This window comes from Trachemys scripta, chromosome 1 (genome assembly GCF_013100865.1).
Source record: "Trachemys scripta elegans isolate TJP31775 chromosome 1, CAS_Tse_1.0, whole genome shotgun sequence".
Classification (NCBI taxonomy): Eukaryota; Metazoa; Chordata; order Testudines; family Emydidae; genus Trachemys; species Trachemys scripta.
Genome location: NC_048298.1, coordinates 15,289,195 through 15,305,540, shown reverse-complemented (window position 1 = coordinate 15,305,540; position 16,346 = coordinate 15,289,195). Strand labels below are relative to the sequence as shown.

At 45.4% G+C, this 16,346-nt stretch overlaps 1 protein-coding gene across 6 annotated transcripts in view; it reads left to right on the top strand.

Moving 5' to 3' along the window:
* The window catches only part of FRMD4A (FERM domain containing 4A), a 552,359-nt gene that overhangs the window by 243,116 nt on the left and 292,897 nt on the right, over positions 1–16,346 (top strand). Inside the window, exon 1 of one of the 6 annotated variants that reach the window (XM_034765154.1) lies at positions 774–973. The exons of 4 other annotated variants lie outside the window; for them this stretch is intronic. In XM_034765154.1, coding sequence (XP_034621045.1) covers positions 881–973 — 93 coding nt within the window. In that variant the 5' untranslated portion in view covers positions 774–880. Of the gene's footprint in view, positions 1–773; positions 974–16,346 lie in introns of those variants that run through there. One more of the 6 variants, XM_034765139.1, reaches the window with a different exon arrangement.

The following is a 16,346-nucleotide window of genomic DNA, read 5'->3' as shown; positions in this document are numbered from 1 at the left end:
GTTGGATTCCAGGAGAAAGTAGCAGTACACATTAAGACTCTGATTCTGTACAGAATGTGTTACAGCAAAGTCCAGTTAACTTATTGTTTTAGTATTGGTGAAAGTAGCAGACACTTTTTAAAATAGGCATATAACTTTATATGTTTCCAGTGGTATATGTGTGCATATATAATTATAGCGTGTGTGTATAGTTGTGTGTGTGCATAAATGTGCACGGTGTGCATACCCATAATATATAGTGTGCTAGATATAATATACAGTCTGGTGGGGGGGGGGTATTAACTGAGCAGCCTGGAGAATCCTTTAAAGTCCAATTACTCTGTATGTGCTCCCCTATGTCTAGAAGAGAGTAATATCTGAATGTAGGATTTAACATTAATCTCTGCACCAGATGGTGATACACCAGATATTCTTTTTAAGGTGAACATGTGATCTACTGTACAGCAAACCAGAGGGGTCTGCCATCACGTGACAAAATGTATAATAAGTCTGATAGAGCTTTGATTAGACAACTGACCTGGTTACCATCTGTAGCTACAAGAACCGAGGTTGACATTTTTGGAACATTCTCCCCAGAAGCTTAATTCTTCCACCTCTGTGGCACAGCAATCCAGCTGAGCAAACTACACGGAGAGAAACAGAAGGAAGCTAAAGATATGCTGCTTAAAACATGTTGTTAGGGTTGCAGGGATTTTTTTTCCTTCCTTCAAAACAAGCCACATCTTGACTCACATGGGTCTAAACTAAAAACCCACTCAGCTATTTGATATTTGGGAAATCTGCAGGAGGCTGTAAGTTATTTCAAAGGAAGCTTCTCTCTGCTCTGAACGAACACACACACACACACACACACACACACACACACACAGAGCTCTGCACTATGGTAGTGCAGACAGCTGTGACTCCCGGTAGGACCCGAAGACTTTTGTTCAAAATACCATATGGATCACTGAGAAGACACAGTGTGGAAAGGGTAAGCTATGATTTCTTTGTACTGAGTAAATGCCCCAGAGAATGGAGATGGTCCCATTGTATAATCTTTTAACTATTAGTAATAAGTACCAGTGGGGGCTATGTGATAATGTGTAGAAGTCAGTAGTAGTGAGACCTATTTGATGATGTATAGTAATTAGTACGAGTCCGAGACTATCTGTTAATGTATGATGATAATCAGTGCTAGTAGGAGCTATAGGATAATGTGTAGTAATCAATACTAGTCAGACTTCATGATAATGCATGGTAGTAATCAATGCTAGTGGCATCTATAGGATAATTCCTAGTAATCAGTACTTCTCAGAGACTGTGAGAATGCAGGATAGTAATCAGTACTAGTGGGGTCTATAGGATGTCTAGTAATCCATATTAGCTGGAGCTGTATGATGATGTATAGCATGAATCAATAGGCTTAGATGCTATATGATAATGCAGCGTAGTAACCAGCACTAGCTGTGATGTATAGAAGTTAATTAGCACTCCTGGGGGTTATATGATGCGCACTAGTAAACAGCATTAGCATACGCTATCAGATGATGGTATTGCAGTAATCGGTACTAGTGTGGGCTATGTGATAACACACATATAATCCTCCCTGGGTAAATCAGATGGCGAAGATGGGAAGTTTGAGAAGGTATTGTTACTTTCCTATTTTCAATGTGCAGCGGCGGTGGAGGTGGGGAACAGAGGGAGCAGGTCACTGCGAAAGTGTCAGACATGCAAATGTTTGTTAAGGAAGGCATCCAAAGTTGTTTCTTGGAGCCTCCCTGTGCTCTTAGCTTCAGGAAAGAGAGGCTTCACTCTCTGACCGTGCATGACAAAGTGACACTTAGAAGATGGAAAAGTGAAGGTGGTTTTGGTGGTTTTAACAACATGCCTCAAGGGCTCTGGAGACACTGGCTATCATTTGATTTTTTTTTAATACAATAGGGCTAGCATCATAATTGCATTGCTAATTTCCTGAAAGCCCAGCTAGTTGGCCGTGGTGCTTTGAGCCAGGGGATTGAGATCCCCTTAGCTTTGAGGAATGACAGAGATGATAAAATGGCTGTTGTAAAAACAGGCCTCTCAGCTGACTGATAACATCGCACTTGTGGAGACCAAAGAGGACAGATGTGTGTGTGTGTGAGCTAATGAAAACTAAAGGCTGCCTTTAAATCGTGGATTAACCCCACTGTGAACTGTCCAAAACCCAGAAGACTTGGGAGTACAGAAGGAAGTGCTGTGTTCAGGGCCGGCTCCAGGGTATTGGCCGCCCCAAGCAGCCAAAAAAAAAAAAAAGCCACGATCGCGATCTGCAGCGGACGGTCCTTCGCTCTGAGCCAGAGTGAGGGACCGTCCGCCGAATTGCCGCTGAATAGCTGGACGTGCCGCCCCTCTCCGCAGTGGCCGCCCCAAGCACCTGCTTGACAAGCTGGTGCCTGGAGCCGGCCCTGGCTGAGTTACCTGAGGGAGATGGAGACTACCCTTGGCGTGTGCACCCTAACTACCCAGTCTGGAACATCTTACAGCGCTTAGATGTCGCTCCGTTAATGTGTGCGAGCACATGTTGCATACTTGTGGCTTTTTTGTGCCTTGGCTATTGCGGAGCACGATTAAGACTGTCACTAGAGGAACATAATTCATAACTGCATAATGAATTGTGACACCTTTATCAGTCTGCCTTGTCTATATGATCGGAATGTGCAAAGCTCCCCTGATAAGCTGGTCCTGTTTGCTTATAATGTATTCATAGAGATCATCCTAGTAACATTTTGGCTTTGACACATTGAAGTCCTGATGCTGGGAATTGCTGAAAGACCCGCGATTCCTAATGGAGTCAATGGGCCTACGTGTATGAGTAAGGACTACTCACCTGAGAATTACTGGGTGGGGTCTTCTCTGTCTTTGGGGCAGGAACTGTCTTTTTGTTCTGTGTTTGTACAGCATCTACCACAGAGGGGTTCTGCACCGTGATTGGGGCTCCTACAAGCCATTGCTCTACTACTACTACTACTACTAATAATAATTAATTAATAATAAATACATAATAAAAACCAATAACCTCTTTATATACTGTAGTTATATAGGATAAAATGTAGAGTATTCCTGTGTACATACGTACACTCATAGAAATAGGCCCTGATCCTGCAATGTGATCTACACAGACAGTTGCTTGTGCATTCGTCAGCCCCCTTTGGCTTCATTAGGACTCTGCAAGGTGTTAAGAGTCCACCTACATCAGGGGTGGCCAACCTATGGCTCCGGAGTAACTCTTCAGAAGTTAATATGCGGCTCCTTGTATAGGCACCAACTCTGGGACTGGAGCTACAGGCGCCAACTTTCCAATGTGCCGGGGGTGCTCACTGCTCAACCACTGGTTCTGCCACAGGCTTTGCCCCCAGGCCAACCCATCCTGCCCCCTCCCCTGAGCCTGCCATGCCCTCGCTCCTCCCCCTTCCCCCCCAAGAGCCTCCTGCATGCCATGAAACAGCTGATCAGGAGGTGCGGAGAGGGAGGGGGAGGCGCTGATTGGCAGGGGTGCGGGTGGGTGGGAGGCACTGGGAGCGGGAGCTGATGGGGAGGCTGCTGATGTATTCCTGGGCTCTTTGGCAATGTACATTGGTAAATTCTGGCTCCTTCTCAGGCTCAAGTTGGCCACCCCTGACCTACATGGATCACCTTGCAGCATCAGAGCCACAGTAAGTGGCTCAGGCAGCAACAGCAGGGAAAGATTCCCAAGGATAAGTACCATCTACAGTGCAAAAAAAACCCAACAACCGCAGCAGGAAGTCGTAGAGCCTGGGTCGACAGACTCAGGCTCGTGCTACGGGGCTAAGAGTGGCAGGGTAGACATTCCTGCTTGGGCTCTGAGACCCACCCCCCTCGCCAGCCCCATGGAACATCTTGGCTGTTATTTTGAGCCACGCACACCCAAATGTGTAGATCCAAGCTCTGAGATTGCAGGTACAGAGATTTTTTTTGCAGACCAGACCTACCCGCCAGCTCCTGAGATTTGTGATAAGTGACTCGCAGGAGCATGAACTTTATTTCCCGAATCCAGTCACATGAGGGGACAGTGTCTAGTGACTTCATGGTCGGGATTACAAGAATGTGTGCATTGCCCGAAGCCAAAAACTCAGGCAGTGCCTTAAAATTCTCTTCCACTTGAAATAATTGCTAATTCTCCCAGCACAGGTGAGCTTTCAGGTGACATAGAGCTGACATACTCAGCCCTGCACCAACTGCCACACTCAGTCCTGGTGCAGCGAGGAGGTGTGGCCAGAGTGTGGTATGCTCCAGCTATGCTCAGGTGGCATATGGGCCCAAACCCAGCTGCCAAAATTTAGAGCAGCCCCTGCTATGAACTGCAGTGCTCACGAGATCAGCAGTGTAGCTCTGGGGCTCAGTGCAGGACAGCATCTGAGCCTGTTTCTTTTATTATCCTTTGGGACTTTTTATTGTGCTGAAGTCTTTATGCTCATAGAGACTTCTGGGCCTAGAGATTTCTCAGCAAAAACCTCTTGCCAGATGGGAGAGTCACCTGGCTTCTCTCTCCAGCACTAGTCATCAGCCAGGGCTCCTCCCACTCCTTGCCCCTCTCCACCTCCTCCTTACCCACTCACAGTAGGGAGCATTGAGCACTTACTCTATAGCACCAGTATTGGACAAGTAGCCACTGCTCTTCTCAGTACAGCCTGAGTCACAATCTAAGCAGCCCCTGTGTGGCAGAGAAAGGGCTATGACAGACAAAGTCTTAGGCCAGAAGGTGGAGGGATACAGTAGATATAGGCCGTTTATATACATGCCCAGGCCATTTAAATATATAAACATAGAACCCAGCCTCATTACTTGGCTGATGACTCCAGGTTTTGTGGCCATGTTGTGTCTCAGGGAAGGATCTGAAGGAGGATATGGCCTTACAGATCAGTGCAGGGACTCTGGGTGGAACGGCATTGTGGAAGAAAGCGCAGAGATGTCTTCAGGAGAAGCTGGCAAACAGGTGGATATGGTCGGCATTGTTGGCCGAGTGGAAGAGGCTGGGAGCAACAAGAGCGGACAAGTAGAGCAGGGCAGAGAGGCGAGGAGCCTTGAAAGTAAGTGCAAGGAGCTTAATAATAGCTAATTATGTGGTAACAACTGGAACATACTATTCACTGTATAGGGTACATTACACACATGTATGTGTCCGTAGTAGATCTCGCACATGGCTGTACATACATGACGAGAGAATATACACAATGGTGGGGAGTGAGACAGTCTGCAGTGCATAAATCATAACTGTCCACAAGTGAGGCTGAGGGTCATAACTCATCTGCAGCACAGCTTGACATGACTTATGTAAGCTCCTCTCCTAGCTCACTTTTCACTGTTCTCTATAGCGACACTAATATGAATGTATGAGGCAACATCAATGCTAATACCGTTTCTTAGGTTGTCTGCTGGGTTAGAGGAGCTCTCTGAAACCCACATCATATATTTATATAAAGGAAGAGTGAGCACCAGTGGCAGTGTCGAAACCGGCAGTGTGGAATACGACTTCTGATGGCTCTCTTTGTGTACAAGCTTAGGATCAGCCTCATTTAAAGTGAATAAAAACGGTTTATTTCGCTCATCTCCACTGTGTAATCCGAGATTGGTTTGTTTGTTTGTTTTTCAATCAAAGGATGTAGCCGCACCCATAATACTGCTTAGTGATCAGGTAGAGCATAAATAAAATGAATGTTCTGAGAAGGAACATGTTTGCAACAGCTCTTACCTCTTCTTTCATCTACTGTCTGCCTCTCAAGTCAGCACTGTTGTCTGTGTTACAATAACTCTCAGAGGCCACCGACCAAAATTAAGGCACCATTGTGCTAGGTGTTGCACAGACACATAGGAAGAGATGGATCCTGCCTCAAAGAGTTTACACTCCGAATAGATAAAACAGATTAAGGTTGGGAGAATGGTGCCCTAATTTACTAATGGTGAGCTGAGACAGAGAGACGAAGCACCTCGCCTAGGGTCATGCAGAAGTCTGTGTCAGAGCTGGAAGATAAATCTAGATCTCCTGAATCCAATCCAATGCCTTACTCCTATCTCGGGCACATTGTTTTTCCCATAAGCCTTATATCTAGTGGTTAACAGCATAATATGAATAGTTAATGTTAGAGGATACTATTCATGTAAGATTATGTACAGGGGCTGGGTGCGAGAGGAAGATCTGTGGAGTGTTGTTAATGTCTAAACAGACAAATGCCTGTTGCGATGAAGTTTCTGTTTCCATCATTGCAAGGAGCTGTTTAAGAGCATATGTTGATTCCTCATTTCAAGGCTTCATCAGCTGTTTTCCAGCTGCAGGAATATTGCTCGACACACGTACAAAGCATTGTTCCTTAAGACCGAAAGCCAGCAAAGAAAGCAATGCACACATCCATAGCAAAGTCTGCCACCTCCTATCCGTTCAGACCTTGAAGGTGACACTACAGAAGCTATGAAAAAAAGGAAAGGCAGACTCAAGGTTAAATGAAGGGTTTTATATACGAAATATTTCAAGACTGTGAAAAATGAAGGTCGATCACACAGAGACGTTGCTGGAAAAGTAATTTTAAATGAGATGCGACAGTTTGCATCCAGGCTTCTTAGCTCCTGGTCCTCAGCTGGTGTAAATCACTGTAGCTCCACGGATTTCAGTAGAAGTCAAGGGTGCTATGCTGAATTATGCCAGTGGAGGATCTAGCCCTATTGGCGTTTTATTCTGGTCTGCCTATTATCAGCCTGATTTCTTGACCCTTTCCATTTTGCAGCTGCTGAGAAGGATAAGCTAAGAATTAAGAATGCAGCAAGGTGCCGCTGAACCACAGGCAAAAACTCTGTCGTCAATAACTCAGATGTAAATCGGCAGCAACGCCACTGATGTCCTTCCAGATTTACATCCCTGTAACCAACTGCAGGATTTGGTGCGATGTCTATGATGCTTCCATTCCAAATGTACATCCATGTGTTGTCATTAAAACATAACCACACAAAGATAAATCCTTAAGTGGATATTTATTACTATTAAAGGCAGACAGCAAAGAAACTCTGGAGACGAGGCAGTATAAGCTCCCACGGTTATCACAAACTTCAAATACATTAGAATTCTGGAGGAGGCCTCGTTCCTTCTATAAATAAATTTCTCCTGAGAAGAGAGAGCTCAGGGCAGATGAGATTCAGCCTTCGCTTCACAGGCTAACTCCATGGCAGGTTTTCCCACGCTATTCCGCTGGCTTATTGTGACCTTTGCTTTTGGAGAAAGAATATTGTATTTATTACTCATTTTCCTTTAAGTGATTGCAGCCATACGCTCTTGTCCCCAATATATGCTGCAGTTGTACAGTCTGCTGGCAATATTACTCTCCTGGTCCATTGACTGGTTCTTTCTTTTTTCTGCTAGACAAAACTTAATTCACAACATTTGTTTTGTTATTTAAATATCTTCCAGCATGGATTCTGGAGCAAAGCAGAAGGTAACCTGTGACGGGATCTGCTCTACTAACAGCTCAGCGGTGCCTCCTTGTGGCTCATCTGGGGACTTAGCTCTGCCACCTGATCTGACACCCCTTCCTGCAGTACCCAGTCTGTCATTTCCCTCAGTTATTCTGTAGTCTCTCATGTGCCGGGAGCTGCAGCTCTTTCCTCTTCATGGCTTAGCCCTCCAGCTAAATCACCTTAAAGTTCCCCCCCTTCCAGGGTATCATCAAAGTCTGCTTCCAGACTGCTTCCAACCATCCCCAAATGGGCTATCCAGCAGTGACTAGTAGGGGAACCCGTGCCCGTCATCTACACTGGGTTCTGGTTCAGGGTCCCTCAACCCAGCAACTCTGGGCTTTTACTCTCCCAGCCCTTACTGCTCCTTCCCTGCATTGCTTCCTACTCTTCCCTCTTGCATCTGGGGGCATGACTGCAGGTTTCCTCCCTTGCAGCCTACCAACTTCCTCTCTTTATAGATCCCGCCTAGCTGAACTTCATTAGCGGTTAGTCCTAGCACTCCCTGGGTTTCCTCCAGGTGCAGCCTGAGGTTAATTGGCCTGATTTACCCTTTCAGGCCTTGTGTGCGGTGGATACCCCATCACACAGCCTTTGGTACCAAGAGCTGCAGTAGGAGTCTACCCAAGTTCAGCAACTGAGCAGGCCCCACCACAAAGCAAATTCCCCTAGAGAGAAGCTGATCCTTCCAGATCACAGCTGAAGTCACTAAAACGCAAACTTTAAAAACATCACACATCAAACCCTTTGCTTATTTAGTGGGTTTTGCCCGAATGTCTCCTGTGAAGTGTGCTGAAAATGCGCCTCTTGTGATTTTCACCACTCCAATAGACTGCCTAGGTGACAATGGTACCTCTTTGAAATAGAGCTACTCAAATAATAGGGAGAACTAATGATTTTTTGGGTAATTCAATGCAGGAGTTGCCTGGAAGAAGAGAGAGAATCTTGTGGCCATGAACTTCAGTAGTCTTTTCTTGCAAGGTGCTCGGATCTGAAGGTGCGGAGTATGGTATAAATACCTGGATAGATAAAAGAATGCAATATTTTGTGACATGCATTATTTACAATAAATTATTCACTAGCATTAGATGACAAATAATTATGCATCAAAGGAAGCTGAGGGGGGCGATTAGTCTATTAAAACTGTCACCAGTATAGTGCACTGATATGAACACCACTTACAATTGCTGAAGCATCAGTTGTATCTGTTTAATCTGACATTTATTTTTTCTGACTTGTGCACGAGAATTTTAGAGGAACTGGTATAATTCGACCTATGCCTAGATATCCAAGTGAGTGGATCACCCATGGTTAGTTGAAAGATGTTATATTTTGTGACACTTCCAAGAGCTGTAACAAATCAAAATAAGCTTCTCTGTGAAAGATATCAGGAACTGTTCCTGACTTTTTCCCTCCTAAAAGGTAGGCAAGTTAATAACGCAGGTGGTTAGAGAACAGCATCAGCTAATAAATAGTGATGGGTGAACCGCACAGAGATCAGTGTTGGGGTTCTGCTCAGATAGGCCTCCTCACAATGAAGTTTAACTGAATTATCCAAATCTTTTAGGGCTGGAGACCTCATGACAAGAGGCTTTTCTGTGCAACTTCAGCATCTCATGTTGACCAGAAAATGGTTCTTTCTTTTTATGCGCTTAATTGTTTATCCCTGCTAATAAGTCTAATTAAAAGGCTTGTAGTGCTAGCTAACAATATGATACTACCATGCATGTTCCTTATACATCTCCAATACCAGCACAAAGCTTGGGTATTACAGTTGGCTAGCACGTTACCTGGCTACCATCAGGTACCACCCTGAGCCCCAGAGACATAAACTAACATGTCAAGGAAGTCACCCAGAGGTCCTCTTTCATATGAAGACTGTACTTCCTGTATGGATAGTGATTGATTGTGAAGAGCAGTACAGAGGTGCTTTGGATTGTGTATTTAAAAGATCTGACTTACTCACAAGCCTCCAGACTGCTCTATATTTTAGTCTGAATTCAGAACCAGGCCTGGTCCGTCTGTAGTGCATGCATTACAGAAACCCACAACGGATTTTGAATGCCCCCACCTGGATCACTCTAGTTCCCACTGACCTTTGAACATTATAGGAGAGAGATTTTCATGGTTCTTGAATGTATGAATAGTATTTAGGAACCAAGTGTGATTGTGTATTTCTTATTTTCTTGGATAATCCTTCTCCCTTCATGTCGGGATACTGTATAGCCTGTCTTTTTAAGTGAGCATCCAAGGAGAGGCATACAGGTTTGGATAAAATAAGAACTGAAACCAAAACTTCACTCAGCCTTTTTTTTGAGGTATAAAAAGTTCTGGCTAATTATTTCCCCCTCCATTATTTTTCATCTTTATGCCTTGTTGGCCAAGCCCAGAGGCCAAGTACAGGACTGGTGTAAGTGGAAGCACTTTCATTATATTAGTGATATTTGCACCAATTCCAGTTTTGGCCGCAGAAGCGATGCCATGAGAGAGGCTATGCTGGCTAGATAGCTCATCAGTTTTCATTGGTATCTGAGATTTGGCCTCTTCTTTCATCTGTTTTTTTTTTTGGGGGGGGGGTTTGCTTGTTTGTTGGCTAGTTAGTTTTAAGAATATTGATGTCTGCGACTGAAATTTACCTGGAAATACATTTAAACAAGCCCCCAAGTGATATATTTTGGACGTTCAAAAATATAATGCCATGCAATCGATGCACCCATCCTGTCATGTGCTATTCTAAACTTCTGTAATGGGCCCTGGATCTGAACACACAGATAATGAAATGGTGGTGGTCGTTACATTGCATTGGCAGATGGAAACATGCAACTTTTGTACCATATTTTGTCTTGTTTGTACCTCCTCTCTTTGTATCAAACTCTCTAATTTACACAAGGCAGAGAATGCAATTAGTCTCTGCATCCCAAAGATATTGCATGAAAAGCTTTTGAAAAGATAATGGGCTACAGATGATGTTATTTAGTCACGCAAACACACTCTGCTACACAGCTGTACTTTTGGAATATATTTAGAAGGTGTAATTAGGGTTGTGCGAGATTTGAAATAAGTAAGCAAGTCTCTTAAATAAAGTTTAACCTTGTCTTAGTTTGCAACTGCCATTCTGTAAAAGCAAACTCGGGCTTCATTCGGACTGGGAAAGCTATGCTAATTTTCTCGGCAGATTTTTGCATCGTCGTATATTACATAAACTCCTTGTGAATTAATACATAAGGGCAGGGACCCTGCAATTCATGCAGTTATGATATGGCGGAAGCGTCTGACCTTTTGAGATTTCCATACAACACAGGTACCAGGTATAGAGTATCAGAGGGGTAGCCATGTTAGTCTGGATCTGTAAAAAGCGACAAAGAGTCCTGTGGCACCTTATAGACTAACAGACATATTGGAGCATAAGCTTTCGTGGGTGAATACTCACTTGCATCTGACGAAGTGGGTATTCACCCATGAAAGCTTATACTCCAATACGTCTGTTAGTCTGAAAGGTGCCACAAGACTCTTTGTCGCTTTGTACCGGGTATAATCATCTTTAAAACAGGTGGTTGCTACGTAAGTACGTTCTTGTCTCCTGTCAGCTCAACTGCAGCGTTTGGGAGTGCCCTCCCTGCCTCCTGCCCGCTGATGGGCTGTAGAATGAGCTACACTTTTGCAAAGAGAAACTCTGCTAGGAAGGGTGTGGTAGTTTATATCCTTGCTAGGTCAACGTTCACCAAATAATACCTTAGTAATGGCCCCCCTATAGAACCACTCAATCCACATGGCTGCAAAAGGTGACCTTGTGGTGTAGTTTCTTGATTTAACAGCAACACGGCTTTATTTCTACTCAGGCTACAAACCATTTTAACCAAGGGAGTGAATGCGGCCATTGTTCAGCTCTCTGACGACCCCTGCTGAGTTCTGTGCCCCATGCCATATAGGTTATAGCTTATCGGGCTAGTAAAATGTAGCATGGCATGGAGAATGTGTCTCTAATGGAGAGAGCAGGGTGCAAGGGGCCTAATTCTAGGTTGCCTCGCACCTTGTCGTGGCATTTACATCGATACAAAGTGAATGTCGAAGGCTGCCAGATCACAGTGCCAAGTGTATTGCCCTCATTTTGCACTGATGACAAGAACTATGCAAGGAATGGAGCAATAGAGAATCTGAGCAAGGAACTTGTGTTCTCTTTTCCACTATGTGATCTTTGGCCAGCGTTTTTACAAAGTGGCCACTATGGGATGCCTCCAGTTTTGGGTGCCTGATTTTTAGAGGTGCTGAGAGCTTGCAGTTCCCATTGATTCTATTGGAGATCTGGGTGCTCAGCCCCTCTGAAAATCAGGACAAGACGTGTCCTGAATTGGGCCCCCCAAATTAGTGGCTGTTGGAGCCTCAACCGCTCTGTGTATATTATAGCAGCAAAACAGACATAACTATTCCCTACTGACTCCCACCTCAAACGGACGTTGTGGGATCTGATTCACTTGTAAGTGTTTTGAGTAGCTCAGACAAAGAGCACAAGGTCAGAACATTCCCTTTAGAGTGGAGAAGTTGGCAGATTTTCTTCTCATTTCCATGTCACCCTGAGCAAACTCCCCAACATCTTTCATTGGGTGGCCTGCCTTCTGCACATTTCTTAGCCGTGTTGTCTCTACTCTAACTGTGTGGTTGTGTGTTGTCCCTGTGAGCATTGTGGTGGCTCACAGTATTATACACACATGCATTGCAAGGACTTGGGTAGTTAGATGAGAAAAATCACAAGCTGCTTTCTCCCTAGTCTTCCATTAATAGATCTTGATGCATCCCAAGGTGGGGAGATAAAACAACCTGGATAGATCAGATTGATCAGGAGGGCCCATATCTTTGTGCATTTGCACCACTTGAAAGTGTAATGCATTTTTTTTTTCCATAAGGGAAATCAAGTTGCAAGCATTTCAAAAACAGCCTCTTCTTACCAGCCCTATTGAGCACCCTGGCTTAGAGCAACTCCTGGTGTTAGCAGGCGGGGACTGGAATGAACAATTTTTGAAAGAAAATCTCTCTTGGCCTAATGATTGACAGGCCATTGAGGAGGGAGGCTTTTCAATTCTAGGTCACAATTGAAAATGGTTCCTCCATAATACATCGAGCTTCCTGCGTTTGAGGGGCTCTGCAGACACTAATCTTCACCGCACTCCTGGGAAGGACAGTCAGGAAATATCATCATTCCCATTTGGCAGGCAAGGGATAGTCCCGTGGAGAGCTGCCCATGGCCACACAGCCTATGCATGTCAGAGCCAGGATTAAAATTCAGGGCTCCCCGGGGCTGGGGTTGTTCTCCTACCCCACCATGCCTCCCCTTGAATGCCTCCCTACCTGGCTCCTGATGCAAACGACACTCGGGATTGGGAGGGTCTCTGTTTTTCAGTATTTCCACCAGAATGGTTGGAAACCTCCCCTTTTACCAGGGGCCTCTGCTGTAATCCTGCCATTCCTGTGTCCTCCTGTAAACTTTCCAACGTGCCAATGACAGCAGCTTCCTGGGGAAATGATTTGCTGCTGTTGCAAGCGGGGGGATCCTTGCCAAGAACAGCAATAAAGACAGAGGACATTGATTTCTTTTCATTTATTTCTTTTATTTTTAAAGACGCTATTTTGGATCCATAGCCCGGTTCCCGTGGATTCAGTCAGTTGTCTTCGAGTGCGCTTTTAAACTGTCTCGAGCCAGATCCTAAACTGGTGTCACTCCGTTGAAGTCAGTGGAAGGATAAACTGAATGGCGCGCCAGCGGCAGATCTGACTACCTCCTTAAAAGCATCACAATGGTATCTGCTGGCCAGGCATTGTGTTGCATCAGGCACTAACCTCTGAATCCTTTTCATTCCCGAGCATCCTGACTTCTCTTTTTGTGATGCTAATAATAACCTAAGACATTTACTGTGGCCTATTTTCTGATGTTTAGTCTGAAGGGAAAGAGCAGAAAAATTAAAAGCAGTGATATAGACAGGCTGTATCCATTTTACCTGTAAAGAAAGAGAGGGGGAGAGAATCTAATGAAACCTCTGAACTCTCCCTACAGCGCCTATTATTTCTATGCTATCTAAAAAGCATCCGGTGCAGCTGCTTTCCCTCCCCCCAGAATTCTGTGAGCAAAGTCCAAATCCATAGGCATAATTTTGGGCAGCCTACCTGAGATGCCCCTAGGAGACCTTGTTTTGAGAAAGGGGGTGCTCAGCCCTTTCTGAAAAAATCAGGACCTGTTCAGGTGACTCAAGCTGAGCACCCAGAAATAGAGGTACCCCAAATCACTAGTCATAAGAAGGGCCTTACTGGGTCAGACCAAAGGTCCCTCTAGCCCAGTATCCTGTTTCCCGACAGTGGCCAATGCCAGGTGCCCCAGAGGGAATGAACAGAACAGGTAATCATCAAGTGATCCATCCCCTGTCGCCCATTCCCAGCTTCTGGCAAACAGAGGCTAGGGACACCATCCCTGCCCATCCTGCCTAATAGCCATTGATGGACCTATCCTCCATGAGCTTATCTAGTTCTTTTTTGAACCCTGTTATAGTTTTGGCCTTCACAACATCCTCTGTCCAGGAGTTCCACAGGTTGACTGTGCGTTGTGTGAAGAAATACTTCCTTTTGTTTATTTTAAATCTGCTGCCTAGTTCATTTGGTGACCCCTAGTCCTTCTTATTAGAAGGAGTAAATAACAGTTCCTTATTTACTTTCTCCACACCAGTCATGATTTTATAGACCTTTATCATATCCCCCCTTAGTCGTCTCTTTTCCAAGCTGAAAAATCCCAGTCTTATTAGTCTTTCCTCCTACGGAAGCCGTTCCATACCCCTAATAATTTGTGTTGCCCTTTTCTGAATCTTTTCCAATTCACCTTTTTTGAGATGGGGTGACCACGTTAGGCCACAGGTCCTCAGCTTGTAACCTTTACTTTAGGTACAGGGCCGGCTCTAACTTTTTTGCCATCCCAAGCAAAAAAAAAAAAAAGAGCACTACCCCGCCGTAACAAACCCCCCCGAGCGCCGCCCCACCCCGCCCAAACAAAAAAAAACCCCTGAGCACCGCCCCACCGAAACAAAAACAACCCCCCGAGCGCCACCCCGCCCAAATAAAAACAATCCCCCCAAGCGCTGCCCTGCTGAACCAAAAACAAACAAAAAAATACCCCCGAGCGCCGCCCCGCCAAACCAAAACAAACAAAAAATACCCCCGAGCGCCGCCCCGCCGAACCAAAACAAACAAACAAATAAAAAACCTGAGCGCCGCCCCGCCACCCCAAGATTGGCCGCCCCTTACAAGTTGCCGCCCCAAGCACATGCTTGGTCGGCTGGTGCCTGGAGCCGGCACTGTTTAGGTATGTCTAACACTGGAGCTGGAAGATGTCATTTCCAGCTGGAGAAGATATACGCACTCTAGCTTGCTAAAACGAGAAGTGCTGCTGCGGCATGAGCGGCAGGTCGGGCTAGGCACCCCAAGTGCAATTCTGCCCAAGACCATGAGTATGTACACAGGCAACTAGCCTGTCTCACTGCTCGCGTCGCTGCAGCAAAATGTGTATTTTTAGCGCGCTAGCTCAGTCAAAGCCAGCATGAGCATGTCTGCTTGAGCTGGAAATGACACCATACAACTCTCCTGTAGACATACTCTTAAATGCCGACTAAGGTCAATGGGAGTTTTGCCCAATCCAGGACTGCAGGATCGGCCCTGAAGTCATGCTATGTTGGGAAGATCTTTTGTTGCTCTGGTTCCTTACTGACTGTTCATGTAGTGTCTGTTTTTCCTGATCTCTGGCAGGCGAGGCCAAGAAGCCCTAGCATAGAGAGGTCTCTTGTACTTAACCTCTTGTCCTGGAGTGAACTATCAAGCCTGGTGAGATGAGGACAAACAGCAAAATGTAATGTACTTGTGTTTGTTTTTTTCCCATGACACTTTCCCAAGCAGGGCTCGAGTGAACATGAAGTCACTACCGATGTATAATAATTTAAACTAATCTCTTCTCTAATCAGATTTTTTTGAGAATGCCAATGTTTTTATTCGGTGCACATTTTAACCACTATTTTGACAAACCCAAGCACAGAGCCAGACATGCAATCAACTGGGTTCCTGGGGGAACTTACCTGTCAGAACAACGTCTCTTGTCCAACTCGACGCCTGTCCTGGATGACGTCAGGTTTTCTGTGCTCTACGTGTAAATCCACTCAGCCGGCATTATGGCTGACATTGTTCTCTCACGCTATGCAAAAAATGGGCAAGATCCCTTATAGCCACAGTTAGAAACCCTTTGCGGCGGATTTCAGTTGCCCTACAATCCCTTAGGCCACTTTAGCAGTGTGAAGGAGCTGTAAACTCCTCTCCATGGAGTAATCAGCCTAGCCTATGGGCTTTCCCAGATGGCACAGAACTGGCATGAAGACCAAGCCTGTGACGTTAGGGGTGGCCAGAGTGCCATTGTGCTCCAGCTATTCTTGGCCGATGCAGTGGCTCTTAGGGGAACTGTTGCTGCTGTAATTTATGCCCAGAGCCAGGCAAGCTCCCACACACCCCAGAATACAAGGAGCCACAAAGACAGTGGAAAGCCACCTTTGCTCCCACCCCTCCATTCCAGCATTAAGCAGAACTGGGGCAGGACAGAGAATCAGGGACAACGTGATACATTGCAGCTGTGTCAAAATCTGTGTGGTTTTAGTCCCGGGGTTGGTACAAACTGATATTAGATTGTAAGCTATTTGGGGCAGAGGGATTGTTATCTTGTTCAGTGATTGTACAGCACCTAGCACAGTTGGGCCCTGTTCTGGGACTGGGGCTCTGGGCCACTGCCACCATACAAATAACAAATGTAGTTATCTTGTTTTGGTTCATACCCCGTCGGGTTTCTGGTTTGT